The 26,899-nt window shown below is 42.3% G+C and overlaps 1 protein-coding gene across 3 annotated transcripts in view; it reads right to left on the bottom strand.

Annotated features, from left to right (window-relative positions):
• The window catches only part of GRHL2 (grainyhead like transcription factor 2), a 172,166-nt gene that overhangs the window by 45,885 nt on the left and 99,382 nt on the right, over nucleotides 1-26,899 (bottom strand). For all 3 annotated transcript variants that reach the window (XM_005689192.3, XM_005689190.3, XM_005689191.3), the window contains exons 8-9: nucleotides 19,706-19,800; nucleotides 1,159-1,317 (exon numbers count right to left, since the gene is read on the bottom strand). In XM_005689192.3, coding sequence (XP_005689249.1) covers nucleotides 1,159-1,317; nucleotides 19,706-19,800 — 254 coding nt within the window. The remainder of the gene's footprint in view (nucleotides 1-1,158; nucleotides 1,318-19,705; nucleotides 19,801-26,899) is intronic.

Below are 26,899 nucleotides of genomic sequence, written 5' to 3'. Positions count from 1 at the left end.
TGTCTTTCTGGCATACATCCATGGTCCACAAGAAGTTAGTTTAACCTTAGTTATATTTTTCATGCGACACTGTATGGGATTCAGCACTTTTCTGTTGGTCATTTCTAAGTGAAATGAGTAAGCTAGGATAATTCTTCTAGCTTGATGGTCCTCATGCTCCTACTTTAGCTGTGTTCACAAAGTGATAACAGAAAATCGTCCTGGATTTCCCGAGATCTGACTACTCTGTTTTCTTTCCCCTCTTCCTTTTTAATTGGAACTTCTCGTTCCTTTGAAGCTTTGTTTTGTTTTTGTCTAACTCAACTTGGATTCTACTCCCAGCAGCCTTTTCTCGGAGCAGGATTTTTATCCTAGAAGGGAACTTCAATTTATAACTTTCCCAAGTTAATAGAGCCCCAAACACTCCAATGTTTTGTCCCCTTGCACCCACCCACCAGTAAACTCAAGTCTGCACAACCCATCCCCTTTTACCCCAGTCTCACCAGATGCCCTCCGACGGCCCACTTCACTCTCTGCTCTTTGGACCACTTGGTGGTGTCCTGTTCTTTGGTCATGAAGTGGGTCCATTATTTTCCCTCACGATGCTGACATCATACAGGTTCTGAAACTGTGGATGCTCGGTCCCATTCACATTTGGGATTTGTAAGGGTCTCTCATCACATAATCATGGGAGTTTAATCTTTGCTATTCTAATTGATCTATCTCATACAGGGGAATTCAAGAAGATTCAAAAACTACATGTCCTCCTGAAGCATGTTTGCTAATGAACATACTTAAAAGGTGTTGTGTCCATTCCAAAAGGTTCTAGATGAGACCCCATTTAACCCATAAAATAGGTTATATTAGCATGTTCTGGGACAGGATCTACCTACCCACTAAAAACTATCCATCTATTATATCTATGTGAATCAGACTCATAGCACAGGACAATGTCAGTCATTAAATTAGTGGTAGAATGATTGACTGAAAAAAAAAATACAGTTGATGGCTCCCTAGATAGCTCATAAGAACTGAATTGAAAGATTACCACTCCCACAGTGATTGGAAAGTGATTATTTGGACACCACTAGACAAGAAAACGGGACAAGGGGGAAATGTCCTCAAAAATAATATCTAATAACAAAAACACCTTTATGACAAACGGTCATCTTTACTCACTTTGTCGCAGAAGACCTTGATCTGGCAGTAAGCTCTATGAATGGGTTTATTGCTACGATTATTGTAACTGTAGGTATCAATCTGAATCATCAGAGGAAGTCCTTTCACTCCTTTCTGGGAGGAGAAATCTGTACTCAGGCAGTTCACGGTGATGAAAATCTGAGGGAGGAAGGAAGAAAGGAAAAAGGTCACAAGCCACCATAAAAAAGATCTATTAAAAAAATGCATAAGCCTTAGACTTAAAATTAGAATATCAAACAAACCTAAAAGGACAACTAAAGAACATGTGGATATTCTCACATTAAACTTACTGAAGACATGAAACTGATTTATTATTATTTCTAGTTATAAATTTATAAAAGTTTTGCCTTTATATTTCAACTTGAAACAGACAATTTAAATTTATCTTTATATCAGCAATGCCTTATTTTCCAAACATGCATAAGTTAGTTGGGTGAAACACTATCTCCTCTCAACATATTGAAACTGTAACTTTTAGTAATTACATCGATTTCTATAATCTCTGACCTGTGGGGTAAAAAAAAAAGCTACACAATATCTTCCTTTGCATCTTATTGCATCAAAACATAGTTATTTGTTTACACATCTATTTTTCTTATTTTCATAAGAGTATGAGATTTGAGACGATTTTTTATTATTTTTGTATTACTGGTACTTAATGTAGTGCCTAGCAGAGAATAAGCATTCAATAAACATCTGATGAATGAGGTCAATGAATTTATCTAGAAAGCCCACTAGACTGAGAGTCAAAAGCCCCAGGTTTTAGTCCCAGCTCTAACATTAACCAGATCTCAATCAAGCCATTTCTAGTCTTTGGTTTTCAATTTTCCCATTAAATCATTCTTAAACCCTCCCCAAAGTATAGACTATAAATGCTAAGATGCTTTCAGCTTAGTGAAAAAGTAAAAGAGCTGGCAAAGTAAGACATAGAACAGGAGGAGGGACGGGTAGTAAAGACATCAGCATTCTCATCTTACAAGCAAAACGATATGAATCTGAAAAAATGGAACTGCCCAAGAGAACTAAAAATAATAATCTCATTATAAAATACTGAGAGGACTAGGAGGAATACAAATGATTAGATTTATCCTCCTTTTCTATAGTATATAGATGTCAATATATACCACTTTATCAAGGACTAGGGATATAAGGGGGCTTTCCAGGTGGTATGCTAGTAGTAAAGAACTCGCCCACCAAAGCAGGAGATGTAAGAGACTCCAGTTTGACTCCTGGGTCAGAAAGATCCCCTGGAGGAGGGCATAGCAACCCACTCCAGTACTCTTGTTTAGAGAATCTCATGGACGGGGGAGCCAGGTGGCTACAGTCCATCGGGTCGCAAAGAGTCAGTCATGACTGAGCGACAGCAAGCATGCAGGGATATAAGGACAGCACCTCGATTTATCTGGTGACTACATGAATAGAAGAGGCAGTCTCTGGGGAAAAACAGGCATACGATACTACATCCTTGATACTATTTTCAGTTAATACTATGTATTATTTGTATTCAACAGAAAACTTTAAACCCCCTGTTTTAAAATTGTACAGTTATGTATTCTGAAAACCATTTAATCAGATGTATTATCTGATTCTTGTTTTATTTGGTCCCTTTGAAATCTTTATTCGCCTTCAAACCCTTGTCCTAAAGCCTTTCATATCATAGCAACACCCCCAGAAAACACCCTGCAGAAAGCAAAGAGCCACTTCCAGGAGCTGCATTTTAAAAGCCATTCAAATTTTTGATCTAATTCATTTCAGGCCATATCCCTGGTCGGCCTTTTGTGATTCAAACAACCGAATCTCTCATTTTTAGTGCTTTATCTATATAAAGATCAGAGTCTTCCCTGGTGGCTCAGATGGTAAAGAGTCTGCCTGCAATGCGGGAGACCCAGGTTCGATCCCTGGGTTGGGAAGATCTCCTGGAGAAGGAAACGGCAACCCACTCCAGTACTCTTGCCTGGAGAATCCCACGGACGGAGGAGCCTGGTAGGCTACAGTCCATGGGTCGCAAAGAGTTAGACATGACTGAGCGACTTCGCTTTATATAATGATCGCCTTTTTCTGAGCCCCTTGCTTGGCAATAGAGACACATTAGCAAGGCAGCACATCACATCAACAGCAGCCAAGCCCAGAAGACACATCTTAGTGACATGCTAATCACAACTGTGGACACCATGACACAGAATCTCACTTCTCTAGCTACATCCGGAAACAAGTGCCTAAAGAAGATCTAACCATAAATATGGGCATTCCATTCATTCATGCCTTTTTCATTCATTCATTCTACAAAGATCAATACAAGTTCACAGTAGTTCAAACACAACGTTAGACACTGAGGATACAGAAGAAAGCAGATCCCAGTCTCATGGAGCTAACAGTCCAAGGGGAAGACAGATGAGCAATCCAGCAACGATCAATACAGAGTGGCCAGGGCTCCCCAGAGAGAGATGTGTACAGAGGCCATAAGAACACAGAATACTGAAGTTGAAAGACACAAGTGAAATACACAACCCACAGAGACACTGGGCTAAGATCAGGGATTCCATAAATAATTGTTTATTATTTAGGAAGATAAAGACAAAGAGTAACTAGAGATGCAAAAGTCCAGTGATTTAGGAGAGCTAAGTGATGAAGACCACTCAGAAGGAAGATGCCATGCTGGTTTTTCCTACTGAATTTTCAGGGTAAAAGGAGACAGAAGATGTCCTGACTGCAGAGAACATTCACTCACGCCACAGATATTTTTAGGTATCTACCATGACTGCAAGGAGATCCAACCAGTCTATTCTGAAGGAGATCAGCCCTGGGATTTCTTTGGAAGGAATGATGCTAAAGCTGAAACTCCAGTACTTTGGCCACCTCATGCGAAGAGTTGACTCATTGGAAAAGACTCTGATGCTGGGAGGGATTGGGGGCAGGAGGAGAAGGGGGCGACAGAGGATGAGATGGCTGGATGGCATCACTGACTCGATGGACGTGAATCTGAGTAAACTCCAGGAGTTGGTGATGGACAGGGAGGCCTGGCGTGCTGTGATTCATGGGGTCGCAAAGAGTCGGACACGACTGAGTGACTGAACTGAACGGAACGGAACCATGTCTCTGAGGCTGTGCTGGGTACCAGCATAGGTACAACAACAACAGTCCCTGCAATCACAGAAGTTTGAGGCTAGCTTCCTCAGTGGCTCAGGGGTAAAGAATCTTCCCACAATGCAGGAGATGCAGGTTCGATCCCTGGGTTGGGAAGATCCCCTGGAGGAGGAAATGGCAACCCACTCCAGTATTCTTGCCTGGAGAATCCCCTGGACAGAAGAGCCTGGAGGGCTAAAGTCCATATGGTTACAAAGAGTCAGACACGACTGAGTGACTGAGCAAACACACGCACGAAAGATTACAATAACTTCACTGAAACCAATCTTTAGGTCAGAAAATGAAAGCATACTTTTCTAGGAACACTTGACTTCTTAAATTGTGATTATCATTATTGACGATGGGGTTTTTCTTGGCCAGAATGTATAACTAAACACAGCTTTATGTCAGCAAAGCATGGTTTTTTCCCCTTTCCCTCATAAAGCCTCCCGAGTCCTGCAGAAGCCAGAAGAGAAAACTATACGGTATTTCCCAAGCTAATAGGATTCATGGTTGGCTCAGTGATTGATCCATATGCTTACTCGCCATGGACATATACCCAGACAGGCAGGAAGCAGTATTAATTGTGGCCTTGTCAGCCCAAGGTCTGGGCTAAGAAAGCTCAGCTGATGAAATATGTATATTTACATGGGCCACTTGAGTAGGACAGATCTATGGAAATAATAGATGCTTACTGGCAATATTCTGCAATACATGCACTAACTCGTCCTTGGAGGAGCTGTAACAATGAGCCACCCAGTAGAGAAGGTCTTAATTGTGAAATGAGCTATAGCACACTGGACCCTACCAGGAGACAGTTAGACTTAGGTCCTCTTCAAGGAGATAGGTTCTTAGTAGAAGATCCAGTGGGCCCTCTTTGATTCATGGCAGCCCGGTTCTACAAAATGTAAACAACACAAGACTCTACCTTCTTTTTCTGCCGTGTTATGTTACCAGAATTATCCTAACAAGTAGGGATTTTATAAGAGGGTTGGCACTGCTTTCTTCTTGCCTGGCTGTCTGACCCGCTAGCAAAGCACGCTCTGTGTGCTTGATGGTATCAATTGAGGTCTCGCTGTGCTGCACTTAAAGCCCGAATGGTTGAACTTTAACTGCAATGGGTGGTAGAATGTGGGAGGGGAGCATGGAAGGACATTAACGAAAACCTAGCATTCATTTGTTTCATCTTGCAAACCCAACCATGTCCCAGCTCTAGACACAGCAGGCAAATGTGACAATGAATTTCTTGGAAGTTTATCTACAAAGCACTGTTTGTAAACGTGTATTACAGAAAGTTGGGGAAAAGGTACACTTTCCCTCACTAAATGTTAATCCAAATGTCAAGCACAGAAAGTTCTTTTTAACTTTAGTAGAAGCCCTAATTATGTAAAGAAATGTTGTGAACAATTAGTCTGTCAACCAAGAGCTGTAAATGTTGTTTTCCTATAATTCTTACAGCATGTAATTTATTTTTTACAAAAATGTTAACTGAATCAACTGTATCCAGGCGGATAATAGATACAATTTTAATTTTGTCATTGGTTCAAAGATTGATTCCAACAGAGAGATCATTTGGAAAGGTACCAAGACCTTTTCAGAAACGGAAGCAGTCTCACGACAATTGACAATTTTTAATAAAAGTCACTTTTTGATACATGAATTACAACTCCCATTTTGTAGTTCCTACACAAGAAAAGTGGCTTTATCTGGGTTATCATACCTCTCTGTTGTGTATTATGGGTATAGTAAGATTTACTAAAATAAATGCAGAATTTGTGTGCTTTAGAAGTGCTACATTAACTTGATTATTAATTTCCAAGATTTTTCCAAGAGCTTGCCATTAAAATAAATAGGCCAATCTTGATCTACAAAGCAATTTGGGACTTAAAAAATCATAAGGTCTATGGTTTGATGGAAAGTGTTTATTTTCCTCTTTAAATAATTGTATTTTGTGTTTTCAAGATCCCCTGATTAGAGACCAAGAAAGCTACTTATTTCCTAAGGTTGAGACTCTAAAGAGCTCTTTTACAAGAAATTGCACACATTAGCCTCCAAATTACAGGGACACGACATACACCAAGAAATCCATATTTTCACCGTAAAACACAAAGAATATATAAACGCGTTAAGTGTACTCTTGCCAGTTTCTCTACTCTGTTTTCTTCTTGGTTCTTAGAATTATTAACGACCTTATAGATGGTTTTCTTACGTCTTAGCATTTTTTTCCCATTTATATGATTGCATCTGGTGCAAGTGCAATGCCAAGCTGAGACACAAAGATAAACTGAAAGCAAATAATATTAACATGTGAAATCTCAGTCTTAGGCAATTATTTGTTTCCTCTATGCATTCATTCATCAAATATTTACTGAATATCTTTTCTCTGTGTCTGCCATTATGCTACGAGGTGGAACATAAGAAAGCTGAGACAGACTCCCTGCTCTCAGAGAGCTTGCAATTTTGTTGAGAATCTACGAAACTCCTAGATTTCCTGATGCCTCCATTTATATAACACCTTTAGGAAATGATTACAACCTGAATAAATATTTCTTTATTTTCTCCTACAGATACCGTGAGTAGACACAGATACATTTTTGGTTTACTCACATATTTTACCACATCTTCCATATTCCTTTAGTACTCAATATTCTCCATTTCCAGAATATACCAGGCTTGTTTCCAGTTGCCAGACTTTGCTATGGGCAGTGCCCTCTACCCCCAAAGCTGACCCCATAGATGATCACACTGCCTGTCCTTCTTCTCATTCAGATTTCAGTCCAATGTCAACTTTTCAGAAATCGCCGCCCTGACCATCTAGAGTTGTCTTCCTTCTCCTCCTCCCACAACGAGTAGCTCACCTTAGGATGCTGCTCTTTCTTGGTTTCTTCACAGTACTGAACATTATCTGGATTTATCTTGTCTTTTATCTGTTTAGTACTTAATTATCTGTCTGCCCCATGCAGCTCTAAACCCATAAGAGGAGGGGCCTTGTCTGCCTCAAGCTCCTTCTGGTCCCAACGCCAGGCTCATGGAAGATACTCAACAAATATCTGTCTAACAAATTAAGAGAAAATTACTTTTCTAAATACACAGTTCCTCCTTTATCAGTGTTCTTGCTTTCATAAGCAAAATGTTCTAAGAGCCAAGAATGCTCTGAGTGGCTGAAGTTGTCAAGATAAAATGCAGCAGAGTTAGTTGCTCTGACCAGATTTATCCTCAAAAAAAATGTTATCTAGCTGTATATCAACAAACCCAAATCAAGCCCCAACTATATAGTCAAGTATGAATGTATATATGTACATATCATGTATGTCCATGTATACAAGCTAATGAAGATGATACACATGGATGTTACAAGAGAAACAGAAATCTAAGGTAAGGGCACTGCCCTTGAGGAAAAGGGCAGCTACAACATTCTCATTGTGATGGGGTGTATAAAAATAGGAACTGGGGTGAATATCTCAGGGTATACATACTATGAGAACCTGAAAAAAAAGGAGACAGCTCAACCAGGGAGGATTTCCTATAGGAGTGCTGAGCTAGAAGGAAGAGAAATGGAGGAGAAGAACGTCCATGCTGTTCTCAAAAGAGGAATGAGGCCAGGCTAATGGCAGAGGGGGGTTAGCGCTGAGGAGGTTCAGAAGGAGCCTGAGAAAAGGCAGTTGGGGAGGGGAGACACCAACCAAGATGTTTGTATCCTTGTGATCGAGTCACGGACACTTGATGAAGTCAAGTGTGTATCACTGAGGCCAAGGGCAGATAGACCTGTGGCCACAGTATCCAACATCCAAATCACCGAGAGGACAGAGTGAAGGCTGAGAAAAGACCAGGAGGATCAGAAATCGAGGGTCTGCACCCCTTCCAGAGGCCAGACCTCTGCAGGGAAGGACAGGAAGCTAGGTTGCTGGGGTGAGGGAGCCAGGATGGGAAGATGGGGAGGGAGCACCTAGCTGGGGAGTCTGGCAGAAGCAGGACGGGCAGGAGCATGCGCAGCGGGGCCATGCAGAGGTGTTCTCCCGGGATGGACGGGTGGTCACACAGCAGAGAGGAGGAACAGAAGGCTGCAAGGCTGTGGAAGGAGGCCCTGTGGGAGCTGAGAGTCCTGGAAACAGGGATTAAATGGGATCAGCTCACAGGTGAAGTTCTGTTGAGAAGAAGGAGCTTTCTATGATGCTGGAGGGCAAAATAAGAGGAAATCACAACAAGAAAGAAAAAAAAAATGTACAAGAGGCTCAAAATTATGTCCCTGGTACAAATGCTGACTCTGTGGCCTTGGACTAACTATTGAACCTTTCTGGGCCTCATTGGCCTCTTCTTTTAAATAAGTATAACAATCTCTAGCTTGATACTGTGATACTTCAAGATCACGTTTTAAAAAATTTATTGTTTTTCGAATTAATTTTTATGCACGTATAGCTGCTTTACAAGGCTGTGCTAGTTTCTGCTGTACACTATCTCAGTCAGATATGGAGACTGAGGTCTCATTTTTCAACTATTAGATGCCATGAAAATCTTCGGCAACTTCCTATGACCACCACAGTCTCCATCTTCTCAGATTCCTGGTCACCCTGCCAGTCCTACTCTGAGACTCCAAGCTCCTCCTTGCCCCCACAGCACAGTCCACAAAGTACTGCCCCACACGAACACCCTCTGCAACTGCAGTCCCCAGTTCAAGCCCTCCTTCCGACCAGACCACTCCAAGAGCTCCCTGTCCAGACTCTCTCCAGGCATTTGATTCCAAATGGTTCCAGAGTGGTTATATTCACATTAACTTGAACAGAGAGATATTTTATGAGGTGAATTGATCTGGAAAGCACAAACTCTATCTCTGTGTGACCCTTTCAGAGAGGTGGAGTCGCAGGCTTTGCTGGGGAGAGAGCGAAGGTGTACCCTCCGGAGCAGAACCCTCATGGCTCTGCAGACGGCCAGACTCGGCCACTCAGCTCTGTCACCTGAACAGGTCTTGTGAAGCAGCACCTCAGGACAAGGAAGAATCTGGATATTGTGTAACAACGGGCAGGGCTGTTTCATAAATAATGAGCTCTCAGTGGGAGGAAGGAGCAAAACAGACTGAAAGAGCCACTCACTCAGATTTCTGGTTATCAGTTATGACTTTAAGCCTCTTCTATTCGCATTTAACACTGAAAACTTGTTTTGAGTTTGTCATAGCTGAATCTAGCACAAAATTCAAAACGGTAAAACGTGGAAGCCACACCCCCTCCCCTATCAGCATTGCTCCCCAACCAACAGTTTCTTGGGTATCCGTCACAGTTTCTAGTGTATCCTTCTAGAAACCTGCTATGCAAATTCATATCCTTTTCTTTCCAACACAAATGGTAGCATGGTCAACACAGTTCTGCAGCCTGCTTTTTTTTTTCACTTGACAGGACATTCTGAAGAGAGTCCTTTCTTTCTCTTTAAAAAAAAAAAAAACAAAAAACCCATGAATATGGAGTAACAATTTCCTTAACACGAGGCTGTTTTTAGCCTCTTCATCTTGTAAACCATGCTGCAATGCAAGCTTTCAACATGAGCACGCATAAATTAGGGACCGTAAGTAAAGGCCTGCCCCCCCACAGTTTTAACCTGACCTCGGTCTTCACTGAGATTGCTTCCCTCCAGGTAGCATCCTTACAAGCAGGCGTATACTGTTCAAACCTGTCATGACTCTGCCCTCTGGGTCCCAGGTGGGAGGTCCAAGTATCTGCATTTGTAACCATTTCCCAACTTGCTGCTGCTTTCAGAGGTTCCGGCTGTGAGAAACCACCGCCTGCGTCACCCACTTCGCCGGTCACTTCCTCCTTCTGTCCTGCTCTCCCGTACCCTTCTGTCCTGTCCTTACTGACCACTCCGTCCCTCTCTGCTTCCTCCTCCTCCACGTCCCCTAATGGGTGGGTCTAAAGTTCCCACCTTGAGCCTCTTCCACCCACCCTGCAAGCCTCTCGCGGCATTTCGCCCGTCCTGCAGCGTCTCTCGCGCCCCTCCACAGCCACTCTGCCTTCGCGCGGAGCTCCGCGGTTCTGCTGGGCTGCCCAGTCTCTGCGCCTGCGAGTGCCCTGTCCTGCTACCTGGAGCCCCTTCCCGGCCCCCTCTCAGATGCCCCTCACGCACCACGCCCTCCCTTGGGTCTTCCCTGATCCCACACCGCTGGTACCCTCTCTACCTGCTGAAGAGTTAGGGTATGTGGTCATAACTGTATTAATATCTTTCAACTTTTCATTTGCAAGCTTTTAAAATAAGACATTGGGGAAACTTTTAAATTAAAAATGTAATATAAATGCTTTTATAAAAATAAAATGAATTAAAAGATGAAACTGTTTACAAAGCAAAAATAGACTCATGGACATAGAAAACAATCTTCTGGTTACCAAAGGGGAAGGAGGAAGGTGTAAATTAAGAGTTTGGGATTAACATATACACACCACCATATATAAAACAAATAATCAACAGGGACCTATTGTATAATACAGGGAATTATATTCACTATTTTCTAATCATCTATAATGGTTATTAGAAAGAATTAGAAAAGAATCTGAAAAGAATCACAACATATACAACTGTATCACTTTGCTATACACCTGAAATCAACACAACATTGTAAATCAACTATACTTCAGTTTCAAAAAAATGGCTTAAAACATTAAGTTACCAAAAAGTTCCTGGCTACTAACCATAAACAAAGACAAAAAGACAAGCCTCAGAATGGGAGAGAATACTTGCAAACAATACTTGTGGATACTTATTTGTGCTCAAGAAAAATTTTTAATTTTGTGATTAAAAAAAACCCAAAACATCAGGGCTACGGTCCTGTCCAGGACTCTCCTCACCCTTTAATTCTGTTTTTACTAGAGGCTTTGTCACTTTCCTCCTCATTTGACAGTCATGTACAGAGGTGTCTGAGTCCTCAGCCCAGCCAGGACGGCCTCTGAGAGCTGCAGACACCCTGCTTGGCTTTTTGCCTGTAAATCCCCACTGCCGGGCCCAGCACGTGACGCACAGCAAGCAGGCTGCTTCGAGGGGATGCCAGCCCCTTCACCAGAGACTATGGTTGAAGACACTATGACCACCTCCTCCCAAGACAAAAAGGCAGTATGGAAAGAACACGTGCTTCAGACAGACACTCCCAGGGTGGGAGTCTCCGCTCTACTGTGCATTCACCGTGTAAGCTCTGTGGACTTCAATCTCTTCATTGTTTAAATGAAAAATAATAGCTACTTAAAATATGAATATTGCATAAGGCATATAAACAACTGGCAGACTGCCTGGTATATACCAATAAGTAAGCACTGAATAAATATTAACCATGGTGCGCGCGCGCGCGCACACACACACACACACACACACACACACACACATATCAGTCTATGAAATCTGTCTGCAGTCTCACTCTCCGCATGCACACAACAGTTCATGCATGTGAGTTACGAGCCCTCAGCAGGATTCAGGCCAAAAACCATGGATACTCCACATTCTAACAAAAGATCAAGCTGTTGATAGCTCTGGTGAGATGCTTTCCAAAGATTATTCCTTCCAAATGTGACTTAACTCCAGCTTTATAGCTTTTTCTGCCATCCATTACCTTATAAAACTGGAACAAAGGTATGGCTTTGTTGAAGTTCAATAACAAAGACTCCAGCAAATGTTTACCTTTCCCTTTTAAAGCTGCCTTCATCCACACCACGCCCCAGCAAACACATAAAAATGCCATTTGCCCTGCTTTGCAGTGTGTGTCTCAGCCCCTCATGACTCCTCCCAGGAGCCTCTCAATACTTTATTTACTTTGGAGACCAAGGAAGATGTCTTATAATATTTCTCTTCTTCCATAGGATGACCTGTTGAAACCTGGGCTCTACTTAGGCAAAACGTTAGGACATAAGAGACTTCCCAGGTGGCGCCGGTGGTAAAGAACCCACCTGCCAATGCGGGAGACACAAGAGACGTGGTTTCAGTCCCTGGGTTGGGAAGATGCCCTGGAGGAGGATCCCCTGGAGGAGGAAATGGCAACTCACCTCTAGGATTCCTGCCTGGAGAGTTCCATGAACAGAGGAGCCTGGCAGGTTAGTCCATGGCAGGTCAAAAAGAATCAGACTCAATTGAGCATACATGCACACGCATTAAGATGCAACTTTTTCTGAATTAGTAATATCCATCAACTCAATTTCATCCTGGACTGTCTGATACGCAGAAAGAGGACTCCCTGGACTGCTGACAGGAGGTCGGGGTCAGGGAAGCAAACTAGATCATGAAGCCATGGACACTCAGGAGTGTGGTTTCCTTTGACCAGTTCTTTGGGTTCCCTTTTAATCCCCCAAATCAGTATTTACACATCTCCCCTGCTCCCTGGTGTCCAGCACTGGAGTTTGGTAGGAAGGGAACACAGTTCATTCAGAAGCATCCCCTTGGAAGACATGATTCATCAAGACTATCGAAACTGTAACTTTCTGAAGCACTTTGCTTGACACACAGTGGAGCCCCATAAAAACTGATTAAATGTTTAGACAAAAAACAAGTGTTGAGAGAAAGAGAAAAGGAAGAAGGGTGAGATAAATTGGGGACAGTTTTAATAGCTCTGCCATGATTTGGTGCTAAAAGCCTTTCAATAACCTTGCTTTCAACAAAGACTGAACAATTTGCAGGGTTCAAGAAGGTTAGAAAACCTGCATTTCCTCCAGTTTACTGCCTTTTCATAGGCTGTGACCACAGCACTGGCACTGGCACCATCCTGTCTCTGATGCTACCAACACTGAGACCTGAGGGTCTCACCTGAGGGGCTGGTTTCCTTCCCATCAGGAGTACATGGAGTAGAGCCACGCTTGGCTAGCGGGCCACCGGCTGCACCTGGAAAAGACAGCACTGGAAAGAGAAAGGGCGGACCCACCCAGGAAGAAAAGGAAGACACCTGGACCTCACGTGACAAAAGCAAGCCACCCAATACGAGAGCTTTATTTATGTCCCACAATATGAAGCAGCTCATGACACGGACCACATCCAACGTTCTTATGTCCAGTAAAGGAATGCTCAAAGTTCTCCAAGCCAGGCTTCAGCAATACGTGAACCGTGAACTTCCACATGGTCAAGCTGGTTTTAGAAAAGGCAGAGGAACCAGAGCTCAAGTTGCCAACATCCGCTGGATCGTGGAAAAAGCAAGAGAGTTCCAGAAAAACATCTATTTCTGCTTTATTGACTATGCCAAAGCCTTTGACTGTGTGGATCACAATCGACTGTGCAAAATTCTGAAAGAGATGGGAATACCAGACCCCTGACCTGCCTCTTGAGAAACCTGTATGCGGGTCAGGAAGCAACAGTTAGAACTGGACATGGAACAACAGACTGGTTCCAAACAGGAAAAGGAGTACACGTCAAGGCTGTATATTGTCACCCTACTTATTTAACTTATATGCAGAGTACATCATGAGAAACACTGGGCTGGATGAAGCACAGTTGGAATCAAGATTTCCAGGAGAAATATCAATAACCTCAGATATGCAGATGACACCCCCTTTATGACAGAAAATGAAGAACTAAAGAGTCTATTGATGAAAATGAAAGAGGAGAGTGAAAAGGCTGGCTTAAAGCTCAACATTCAGAAAACTAAGATCATGGCATCTGTTCCCATCACTTCATGGCAAATAGATGGGGAAACAGTGGAAACAGTGGCTGACTTTATTTTGGGGGGGCTCAAAAATCACTGCAGATGGTGATTACAGCCATGAAATTAAAAGATGCTTACTCCTTGGAAGGAAAGTTATGACCAACCTAGATAGCATATTAAAAAGCAGAGACATTACTTTGTCAACAAAGGTCCATCTAGTCAAGGCTATGGTTTTTCCAGTAGTCATGTATGGATGTGAGAGTTGGACTGTGAAGAAAGCTGAGCGCCAAAGAATTGATGCTTTTGAACTGTGGTGTTGGAGAAGACTCTTGAGAGTCCCTTGGACTGCAAGGAAATCCAACCAGTCCATCTTGGGGGAGATCAGTCCTGGGTGTTCATTGGAAGGACTGATATTGAAGCTGAAACTCCAATACTTTGGCCACCTGATGCGAAGAGCTGACTCATTTGAAAAGACCCTGATGCTGGGAAAGATTGAAGGCGGGAGAAGGGGACGACAGAGGATGAGATGGTTGAATGGTATCACCGACCCAATGGACATGAGTTTGGGTAAACTCTGGGAGTTGGTGATGGACAGGGAGGCCTGGCATGCTGTAGTTCATAGGGTCGCAAAGAGTCAGACACAACCGAGCGACTGAACTGAACTGAACTGAACTGATTCCAGTGAAAAGACCAAAATAGAAATCTGTTCCTCCGAGCACTAAGCAGCATCTTAACATTTAGGTAATTCTCTGTGGTCACATGAGAGAGGCCTTTGTAGTGCATCGAGACTGGTTTCATCTTGAAATCACTGTGGACCGAGAAAAGGGCTGTGGACAAAAATAAGGGGCCTGGTTTCAAGAATCTCCTTAGAAATTAGGGAGAAAGGGGAGCCTGTAATTAGGGTTTGTGAGCTCCTGCTCTGGGATGATGTCATCACCGGCGTTCGGTGCCAGGAATCAGAGCTCATCGCTCTTTAATAATTCAATAGGGGCTTGCCTGGGAATTTCTCATCTTGGGAATTAGTGAGCAACAAATCTACTTTGTAGGTACTGGATTGGCTGTGGGGAGAAAGAAACACTGAAATGACCTTGTAAGTGGGAGTCATGTGAAGAAACTTAGCCCTGTAGTCTTCCACTAGAATCATAAGGATGGAACTTTAATACTTTGTCAACCCTGTGCGGTTCCCCTTCCTGCCATTTTCCAGCTGAGAAGCTAAAGCTAAGAAGGGGGAAGACACAAAACCAGCTATTCCTATGCCCGGAGACCTGGCGGCCTGAGCCCCATTTCAGTGTTCTATCTTCTTTATTATCCTGTGCCCCACCCCATCAATTTCCAAACTGTGACTGCAAGGATGCTCAGAACCTCACCTACCTGGATGCCACCTAGGTCATTCCCAGGGACCCTGGGACACCCGTTCACATTACAAGAGCTTCTGCTGCTGCTAAGTCGCTTCAGCCGTGTCCGACTCTGTGCGACCCCACAGATGGCAGCCCACCAGGCTCCTCTGTCCCTGGGATTCTCCAGGCAAGAATACTGGAGTGGGTTGCCATTTCCTTCTCCAACAAGAGCTTCTAAACAGTGGGAAACGGCTCTGGCCAGCAGGCGTCATTGTGCAGAGACACTGTAGGGTAACCAGCAGAACCGGTTCTGGGAGGAAAAACTCGGCAGGAATTCTGCCAGAACCACACTGCCCTTGAGACTGGCAACGAACAGTGTTAACACCTTCCCTGGCCAAGTTTTCCCCTGTAATTAAATTAAACTAAGTGATTACAGTTTCACGTTCTTTCTTTACTTCTGTTCCCACTAAACGAGAGGTAAGAACAGAATGTGGGTCAGCAACAAAAGACGAGCAGTGTTCTGGAAAAAATCCATAAATTTTGTCATCAGGTCTTGATGACGTGTACGTGGGGAGACTACCAAATATCAGACTGTTTTATTCTGTTCTTTTAGTGAATGCACCAAAACCAAAAGTGAAAGTGAAAGCCGCTCAGTCGTGTCCGACTCTTTTGTGAACTCGTGGACTGTGGTCCACCAGACTCCTCTGTTCATGGGTTTCTCCCAGCAAGAATACTGGAGTGGGTAGCCATTCCCTTCTCCAGGGGTCTGCTTGACCCAGGGACTGAACCTCAGTCTCTAGCATTGCAGGCAGATTCTTAACTATCTGAACCACCAGAGAAGCCAAATGTCCAAACAAAAGCTACCTTGGGAAGACACATGGTTTTCTCAAATGATGCTTACATGTCTCAAAGAACATTCGTAACGTTTCTTCAGATATAGCATACTTCAAAGCTGGTCTTGTGCAAATATATATATATTTGTATGTATGTATGTTTATATTTGTATATGTATATGTCAATTTATATGTGTATATATATTTATATGTATGTATGTACATTTGTATACATATATTATATATACATGTATATATGTATATTTATATATGTGTATGTATATGTGTTTGTGTATATATGTGTATTTGTATATGTAAACTTATATAGGCATATATAAATTTAATAAATTATATATATATAATTTTTACCCTTGAAATGGTATTATTCAAATTGTTGGTATATATTTACATTTGGACCCAAGTGATTCTGACTTTTTTTTTTAATACGTTCAAAGATCAAGATTGACTACACTGTGTGTGTTCCAAAGGAAGGCACTGCAGCTCTCTGTACAGGCACCAACTCAGCCTCTGTGCGACCTGCTGCCAGAGGAGCCAGCGGAGGGTGATGGCGTTGCTGACTGCCCCGTTCCTCCCTGTGTTAACCTCCCTGTGTCACTGCTTCCCCTAACCCTGAAAGCCAATAAAGAGGTAAACGGCATATCCGGTTGCTTGAGCGGGTGTGACTCAGGCATGGAAACCCAAATGCTCATGAGGACCAGGCAAGGGAGGTTCCAGGAGGGAGAGAGGCAGAGAAAGCATTCAAGAGAACAGTTGGTGCCTCACAAGAGCCACTCACAGCCTTGCAAACACTCGGGCTAGTGTTGCCAGAGTCCAAAAGAATCTGGAAACTTGGATTTAAAAAACAAAAATCTGATTATTAAACGCGGGCAAAATATTTTAAAATTTGGAATAAAAGTACTTAAAGTGCGTGAAACCCACATACATTTATGTTCTGTGGACCATATGAAGGTGGTGGGTCACAAATTTGTGTCCTCTGGCCACACCAAAACCAAAGCAGCAGGTGACATTGAACGGGGCACCGATCCCGAAGCCTCCAGTGGATTTCTGTGTGGCTGTTACCAACAGGAACTCGTAGGCCAAGGCAACTGCTTCTGAGAAGTCCACAAAATGAATTATAAACAATTCCACCATGAGAGCGACACCTTTCATGCCTTGCTTTGTTGTTGTTTCATCGCTAAGTCATGCCCAACTCTTTTGGGACCCCATGGACTGAAGCCTGGCAGGCTCCTCTGTCCATGGGATTTCCCAAGCAAGAATACTGGAGTGGGTGGACTTTTCCTTCTCCAGGGGATCTTCCAAATGAGGGATCAAACCCACGTCTCCTGCCTCTCCTGCATTGGCAGGTGGATTCTTTACCACTGGGCCAGCTGGGAAGCTCTTTATGTGCCTTACTTTGTTGAAAACTTTTTCCCAGTTGTGTAATTGTGGGGTTATTTTTGCAGCCTGCTTATTATAAAATCAGTTATATTTAAAGAAAAACCTTATGTCCTGCAGCCTGAAAAAAGAAATCTTCTCAGCCTACCTAATGAAACGAATTTAACTTTTATGGTTTTTCTTTAAAAGTTCTCCCACTAGTTCAGCAAAATCCTTTGGAACTATTTCTATTACTTATCCAGACTGTACACGATTACAACTACCAAATAATAGCTACTAAAAATATGTATTAAAGAAACAAGTTATGCTACAACAAGCAAGTACTGCCATTTGTCAAAGCATAGGTGAGCGTAAATGTGTCAGCCTGGAGCAATGCACACATACAAACACACATATTTAAACAAGACAAGTGAGCCCTGCCTATGGGGAATGAAAGAAGAGTCAGCTACACCAAATTAATTATCTCATTGGTTGACCAGAGAGCCACCATCATTTAAGATGTCCCTTCCGGTTTTGACATTTTCTTTAAAAGGTTCTATTGACTGGTGACAGTTAATACATGCACATTCTAGCAACTTATTATCAGATTCCATGAAAAGGAAAATGAGGGGTGCAGTTTCAGCTGGCTTTACCTTAACAAGGTATTCCAAAGGTGGGATCCCATTGTCTTCACAGTGGATGGCTGTTCTTGGACCTGCCTCTCAGTCCTCACACACTGCTGACCCCCACCTCCCTCGGAGGCTGAGTTTTCACACATCAAACCCCCCAAGCACATGCTTGGTACAGCAGAGACGATCGGAAAAGTTGTTTTGTTTTTGCTTTGTGTGAGGGAACTGAAGCCCAGAGGGGTCAGATGCCTTGCCAAGGATTCCAACTCCAGGCCCTGACACCACCACACAGGCTGCCTCTCCCTTACCCAGCCCAGTAATCTAGCCTCTGGGAGAAGTTAAGGACTACGAGGAGGAGGCCCCGGGCTCGGGTGAGGAACTCGAGGCGGAAGCAGAGGAAAGCCTTGAGGAAAAGCTCTTCCTTCCCTTCTGTGAGGTCCCTGAGTTCCCAATGCATCGCAAGGCCTCCCTCCTTCCCTCGGATGCACCGAGCTCCCGGAACGTTCCCTCGGCCGCTCTGGAGCTCTGTTTCTGCTTGCCCATTTAGGTCACCTTTCTTGGGCCTAACGCCAGTTTCATTTACTTTGTTTTATACCTGAGTGAAATGAGACACTGAGCAATTCACCTTCATCTCTAAATCATGCCCACGAACTCCCATCCAGTTTCCTTTCTCACCCGGCCTTCCCCTGCTCGCAGACAATGAAGCATTGAAAGCGGTTGTTTACGTTGACCTTTTCATTAATTCGAAGACAAAGTCTTCTAACGCCTGCCTAGATGGTAAGTAACCGAAGCAGAAAACAGCTTAGGGTTCATCTGAAACCTTCCCTTTGGTGCAAAATGAAGCTTGAGAATCAGAAGGTACAGACCCCAGGATGAAGTGTGGGCACAGCCACAAAGTTCAGTTTCCATACACTCAGAGACTCGTGGCTGGAAAGCAAGTCTGAGTATCCTCAATTCTTGCATTTTTTTACCCAAATCCATGCAATGGTGGATGTCTATCCTCCAGAGATTTTTACCTTTGCCCTTCTTAACTGTGCTGGCACCAGAGAGAAATAAGAAAAGCCTAAGGTCAACAGGAAAGAAATGGCTCAAGGTCACAGTGATGGCTTTTTCTCAGGGAGTGAAGTTCAGAGACCTGCAGCCCTGCTTCCTCCCTTGACCAGGTGAAGCCTGGAAGGGGCAGGAGTCAGGGTGGGGTCGTCCAGCTGCTTACCTGTGCAGACAGAAGCTCTGAACGCCATCCTGCCTCCGAAGAAGGAGGCAGTTGCAGAGGTGTTTGGGGAAACTTCAGTACAGGGAGAAAAGATTTTTAAGCCCAGTCCTGTCAGCCCCAAGTGATAAAATGGAGCTTGGGGGCCTGGAGGAATTGGGAGGGACAAGGGGCCTGGCTCTTTCAGCGGGAGGCCCCAGAGAAACAGGTACACCCCTTTGCCTGTCAAAAGGCAATTGATTTAGCTTCTCGGTAACTGAATGTGTGTGACTTCTAGAGAAATCCAATAGGTTCATTTTCCGTTTTTCTGGCTCAAGTTAACAGATCTTTCTCTACTCACAGAGGCTTTTGTCAAAGAATCCGCTGCAGAGAAAGGCTGTGATACTTAAAAGGTATGACCAATGAATCAATGCTACTTTCTCACTCACTTTTGCTTCTTCATTCACATCCCAGGTGAAGGAAACAGCATTATAGGCAATCTCTTCGATGTTGCCAATCGTATTAAAGCTCTCCTTGTAATCAGCTGTGACATGAAAAAAAAAAAAAAATTAAGAGTCAGTGTTACTGGTGACATGTATCGCAGCATCATTTTCCAATGGGGAAATTGCAACTTTGTCTATTCGGCTGACTGTTGCCATGGCAACAGTTAAGGATTTGTGTTTATGGATAATCTTTTACTACTATTTACTCTATAAGAATGTGAGCCCATTCCTGTATTAAAACGGTAAATCTGGGAGAAGCAGTGTTCCTAAATGATTTGTTCATTAGTTTCATTTTTCATTCGGTTTATAAACTTCTTCCCCGAGTCCCTTGTCATGTACCCACTCCCTCTCCTACTCTCTTTTCTGTCACTTAATTTTGCCAGCAATGCCAGACTATTTTATAGGGATCGTTTTGTAGGACACAATAATCTATCAGCCAGGCAGTGTCTTCAGGGCTTCAGTAAAGAAATCCAGGAAAGTGCAGAAAAATTTATATTTTTTTTACTTCTTTTTGGATTTAGGTACAGAGAATTGAGTGAATCTGATTCAGTTCATTACCATCCACCTGTCAACTTAAGGCCCTCTCATTTATTTATGTAATATTTATTTATTCCTTTTTATCTCCTCTGTCCCCCTGCCCCCACAATAGCTATTGACATGTTTGCTCTATATGCTTATGAAATACATTGGGTCGATCTGTCTGTGTACATAGCTTTCATTTTCACAAACTGTGCCATGCCATGACCAGGGTTGCCAGGTTTAGCAAATATTTGGACCATACTCTAAAAAAGTATTCGTTGTTTGTCCGAAATTCAAACTTAACTCTCCATTTTATCTGGCAACCCTCACTATGGGCCTTTTCCGATGTAACCACTTTACGGGTTGCGTGCCTCATCCTGGCTGTGGCTGCACAGAATTCCGTGGTGACTGTCAACCACATTTACTTATCCCCTCTCCCCAGAGATGAGCCTTCAGTAGTTTCCAGCTCTCCGGGACCACAGACAACACTGTGATAAAAATCCCTGGTCTTCTGTCCGCACTGTCACTGTCTTAGTTGGACTTCAGGGGTAGACATGATATTCTTACTCTTAATCCCCACTACTACTTCCTGAGGCTTTAGCTTATGCTCACCATCTGGATTTTCCCTCTACTCTTGGCCTCCTTGGGTATGACAGCCTACCTTCACTCCATCTCTTGTGTACGAAATAAACACCGACCACGTCTTGCTTGGCTGGCGTCATGGTAAGGCCCATCTGCTTTTCTTTGAGATCTGTTTCATTCACAGCTTGATCACCTAATCACGTATGTTCTTTTAATCTAAATTTCTATAATTATTTTCTAAAATGAAAGCTCTAATTACATGCTTTTAATAATTTTTTAAGGCTAAAACATACACCATGACTTACACTATCCTTCACAATCAGGCCCTGCATACTTCTCTCTGCTTATACTCCGGCCCCACAGTGGGGGTCAGAGCAAGGCACAATGCTGACCGTACTGGAGTCTTTTTTGTTTATAAAATCTTTGTGAATGTTTTTCTAGGTTAGGAGTGAGTTGTGATGACTGACTTTCAGGGTGTATAAAGCATTCTTTGTCTACAATATCTGACATGTTTCTAGTCAAATGGTCATTTCCTCACCTGTGTCCTAAGTGGCTCTGCAACTCCAGGGTTGGTGGTTTCTTGAGGTTTCAGCAAGTTCTCTATGTGAATGCTGCAAATTTTTGAAGTCTGCTTTCCTAAAATTCATATATCTGATCGTTTAAGCCATTTTCTCCTCATTTATCACAAAATCTAAATTCACGTGATCACTTGCCAAAATTTTACTTACTTTTTCTTATTCATACAACACACTTTGTGTGAGTTAGACTGAGAGAAGTAAGACTCCTATTTTTCTATCCATGCTACAGCTGCTGCTAAGTCGCTTCAGTCGTGTCCGACTCTTTGTGACACCATAGACGGCAGCCCACCAGGCTCCCCCCGTCCCTGGGATTCTCCAGGCAAGAACACTGGAGTGGGTTGCCATTTCCTTCTCCAATGCATGAAAGTGAAAAGTGAAAGTAAAGTCGCTCAGTCGTGTCTGGCTATTCGCAACCCCATGGACTGCAGCCTACCAGGCTCCTCCATCCGTGGGAGTTTCCAGGCAAGAGTACTGGAGTGGGGTGCCACTGCCTTCTCCGAATAAAATAAAGTCCATAATACTAATGAGCTCAAAATAATCCCTAATATAACAAAGTCAGTTTGATTTTGTGTTTAAAAGAAAAAAAAATCTTATTATTACTGGGACCTGGATTGATGGTTAACTGCAGGAAAACCTACCTCGATGTGCTCTCAGAATGGCCTTGGATGCATTTCCTGTAAAGGGTAATGTTGGTCTAGACTCTGACCAGAATTCTAGTTCCCTTCTTTCTCACCAAATTTCTCCTTTGGGGGCCAATTCAGTGGGTACAAAGTGGTATCTCAATGACATTACAATTGCATTTCTTCCATCACCTATGAGTTCAAGCATCTCTTCACACCCAGGATAGCCAAGCAGGTGTCTCCTTACATAAACTGCCTATTCATGCCCTTCGTCCATAATTTTATTCATTTCTCTGGGGAAACTTTAAGGCAAGACTATGGATCTTCACATATTAAATAAAGCACACACGTTTTAACATAGACACTTGTGTGATCACCATAGGAAAGTCACAGACCATGAACAAATAAGAAAAATATTGAAAAGCAGGCATAATTTTCTCACCCACTACAAACACATCTGTGTAGCCTTCATTTTTCCTACCTCAGTCTCTGTCTCCCTTTCTCCAAAATATGTAAACATTTTATACAATATTGTAACAATTATTTTTTAATTTGCTACTTTCCCCCTGTAATACATCTTCAGCATCTTCCCACGTCACTAAATAAAATTGTGGAAAATAGTCTTAATGGCTAAGTACTATTATATTGGATTAAGATAAAATGCTATAAACTTTATTTGCTCTTATTGATCTTGTAAATGATGTCTAATACTTTGCTACCGTAAACAGCACTTCATCTAATTATCTTCATGGCAAAATAGCCATATATACTTCACTTTTTCATTAATATATACTCTCAGAAGTGAAATTAATAGGTCAAAGGCAAAATATTTTCGAGGCTTATAATTCATTTGGCAAATTGCTCCTGGAAAGGTTAAAACAGTTTATATTCACAATAACTGTATGACTTCCTGTTTCCTCAAACTGTCTCTTTCCAAGTTGGTATGCAAAGCAGGTTACATTGTTTTATTTGCAGTTCCTTGATTGTTAAAGAATAGAACAGTCTTCCATTTGGCTTCTGGTTCTTCGTGTTTCTTTATATTCTTTCTCTTTGTTTTTAAAATTTACTCATTTATTGCAACAGTTTATTATTCTGTCTTTTGCTCATTTTTCTCTAAGGAAATTCAAATTTTCTTGATCTAAAGTACATTTAAAGTTAAAGAGATAAAACAGAAAGCAAGGGAAAACCATTTTATATCCTAAAATTTTCAAGTCTTTATGACTATATTTCAGATGATTTTAAACACAAACCTGTGTTTTCAGCAGGCCAATTTCTTAAATTTTGAAATGAGAAAAGATCACTGAACTTAAACAAATAGAGTTCCCTGATTCTTCATGCTATCTGTTTTAAAAAATAGTCTTACAATTTTGTTTTGAAGTTTTAATAAGCCTTTTAAAAATCATCAATCAATCATAAATTTAAAAAACAAATACCATATCTAGCAATAAAGAGAAATAAATAAAAGTGGTTTGGTCAAGCACTTATTCTAGATCTTACAAGTTTTTATTTTTTCATACCTTCTCTACCTGAGAAATTTCTCCCCTAAAAAAATGTTAGCTTAGAAAAGTAAAGAATTTTAAAAACAAATGCAATACAAATACAAATAAAATGCATTCTGGGTCCCCTAGTTTTGCCCAGGGAATCTGCCAGTTTCTCTCTATCATGTTCTCTTGTAAGGCCTGTCCAACTCTTCTGCAACCCCATGGCCCACCAGGCTCCTCTGTCCAGGGGCAGAATACTGGGTTGCCATTTCCTTCTCCAGGGAACCTTCCCAATCCAGGGATCAAACCTGAGTCTCCTGCATTGCAGGTGAACTCTTTACCACTGAGCTGCCTGGGAATCCAATTTCCCTTACTCAGTCCACAAATACATTGAATAAATATTTGCTCTGTGTTCCCTATATACCAGGCAGCATCCTTACACTTGAGATCAGCAGAGAAGACGAGGTCCCTGATTTCATGGTGCTTACAGTTCAGAAGGAGACAGAATATAATTAAGTAGATTAATAAATAAATGAACACCACCATTATATTTAATATGCTTCAAAGAAAAGGGGGCGGCCTTCCCTGGTGGCTCAGCTGGTAAAGATTCCATCTGCAAGGTGGGAGACCTGGGTTTTATCTCTGGATTGGGGAGATCCCCTGGAGAAGGGAATGGCTACCCATTCCAGTATTCTGAACTGGAGAATTCTATGGACTACAGTCCATGGGGTCGCAAAGAGTTGGACACGACTGTGGGACTTTCACTTTCACTTTATGCCAAAAACAAGACTGGCAAGGCTACCTTTTACTAGGTTGTTAAATTATTTACTCATTTCCTTCATACCACACATCAATATTTTGTTTGCTTATTTATCACTATCATTTCTCATTAGCTACACATGTACATGAAGGCAAGGAACTTGTCATTAATACTGCTGCCTTCTCGGTGTTTGACATTATTCAGATAAGATTCATTCCATAAATTGTTTGAGTAAAAAATGAATAATGGTTCCATGAACAGTCTAACAAAAAACAAAACTAAGACACCAGCGTCACACACTCCCGTTTGACCTTATGCAAGAAAGACCTGTTCTTCTTGACTCCCTTTGTTGTTCGTCTCTAAGCCATTCACCTATAGATGGCAAAACAGCCCTGCTATCACATGGTGACAGTCCAAGTTTCGACATGACTTATACACACTGATACTGCTTTGTCCACATGCATGTCAGTCCAATAAACAGAACGCTAATACATATGTCTCCTGCTTCTGAAAACTGTCTTAATGTCCTCTGATGAGTGTTGCTGGCTTAAGGGTTCATGATCCTTGGTGTAGGAATAAAACCTCAGCAACCTGTTGTTAGAGGGGCTTCCCAGGTGGCTCAGTGGTAAAGAATCCACCTGCCAATGCAGGAGACGCAGGTTCAATCCCTGGGTCGGGAAGATCCCCTGGAGAAGGAAACGGCAACCCACTCCAGTATTCTTGCCTGGAGAATCCCATGGGCAGAGCAGCCTGACGGGCTACAGTCCATGAGGTCACAAAGAGTCAGACACGACTTAGTGACTAAACAGCAACAAACCTATTGTTACTCTTCCTGAATCTATTTCCTCAAGAAAGTTTCCCGAACCTAAGGTTTATAAATGTTGGTAGCTGCAAAAAAAGGGAGTGTCATGAGCTGGTATCATGAGTTTATATTCCTAGAGCTGCTATAACAAATAACACAGACTTGGAAGTTTAAAACCACAGAAACTATTCTCTCATAGTTCTGGGGCCAGACGTTCCAAGTGAAGGTGTTGGCAGGGTTGGTACCTTCTGAAGGTTCCTAGCTCTCCTGGCTTCTGGTGGTTACTGGCAATGCTTGGTGTCCCTGGACTTGCAGACCCAGCATTCTAACCTGCCTCTGTCTGTGTGTGGCGTTCTCTTCCGTGTTTCTGTGTCTCTTCCCCCTTTTTATTCTCTTCTAAGGTTTTGTCATTGGATTTAAGGCCCACCATAATCCAGGATGATCTCATCTAGAGATACTTAACTTACTATACCTGCAATATGACCACAAGGTCATATTTACAGGATCTAGTACTTAGGATATGAACATATAATTTTTGAGAGAGTTATCATCAACCCCTGTATCTGCGACTCCCTCCTACGATTGGAAGTCCTATGATTTGAATGCATAGCTTGTTCTTGTATGAGAGCCACTGTAGCTAAAAAGTCGTAACACTTTCTTTTAAAGCATTTCATGGTGAACATATAGGCACGTCTCAGAGATTTTGTGGTGTTTGGCTCCAGAAAGCCTCAATATAGCAAATACTGAAATAAAGGGAATCATGCCAATATTTTGGTTTCCTAGTGTATATAAAAATAACATTTACTCTGTAGTCTGTTAAGTACACAATAGCATTATGTCTAAAAAACTGTACCTTAATTCAGGTACAGTTAATACATACCTCAATACATACAGTTAATACAGTTAATTACATACCTTAATTCAAAAAACTTTATTGCTAAACATGCTAACCATCATCTGGCCCTTCGGTGAGTCATAATCTTTTTTTAAATCTTTTTGCAAGTGGAGTGTCTTGCTTGGAGTTGATGGCTGCTGACTGATTAGAGTGGTGGTTGCTGAAGGGTGGGGTGGTTGTGGCAATTTCTTAAAATGAGACAATTCCTTAAAATGAGCCGAACTGATTGACTCTATTTTTCAAGAATGATTTCTCTGTAGCACACAATGCTGTGCTGCAGAGCACAATACTCTTGTGCCATTTTACCCACAATAGCATTTCTTCCGGGACTGGAGTCAATCCTCTCAAACCCTCCTGCTGCTTTATCAACTGAGTTTTTATGATAGCCTAAATCTTTGTTATCATTTCAGCAGTCTTCACAACATCGTAACCAGGAACAGATTCTATCTCAAGAAACCACATACTTTGCTCATCCATAAGAAGCAACTACACATTCATGAGAGTTTTATCATGAGATTGCAGCAAGTCAGCCACATCTCCAGGCTCCACTTCTATTCTCTTGTAATTTTCACCACATCTGCAGTTACTTCTTCCACTGAATCTTGAAGCCCTCAAAGTATCCCATGAAGACTGGAATCAGCATCTTTCCAACTCGTGTTAATGTTGATATTTTGACCTCTTTCCACGAACCACATTCTTAAAGCCATCTAGAATGGTGAATCCTTTCCAGAAGGTCATCAATCTTGTCCAGATTCATCAAAGGAATCACTATCTATGGCAGCTATTGTTTTAAAAATGTATTTATTAAATAATAAGATTGGAAAGTTGAAACTACTCTTTGATCCATGGACTACAGAATGGATGTTGTGTTAGTAGGCATGAAAATAACAATAATCTTGTGGT

This window comes from Capra hircus, chromosome 14, assembly GCF_001704415.2.
Source record: "Capra hircus breed San Clemente chromosome 14, ASM170441v1, whole genome shotgun sequence".
Taxonomy (NCBI): domain Eukaryota; kingdom Metazoa; phylum Chordata; class Mammalia; order Artiodactyla; family Bovidae; genus Capra; species Capra hircus.
The sequence above is the reverse complement of the archived record's forward strand: the minus strand, read 5'-3'. Positions and strand labels throughout refer to the sequence as shown.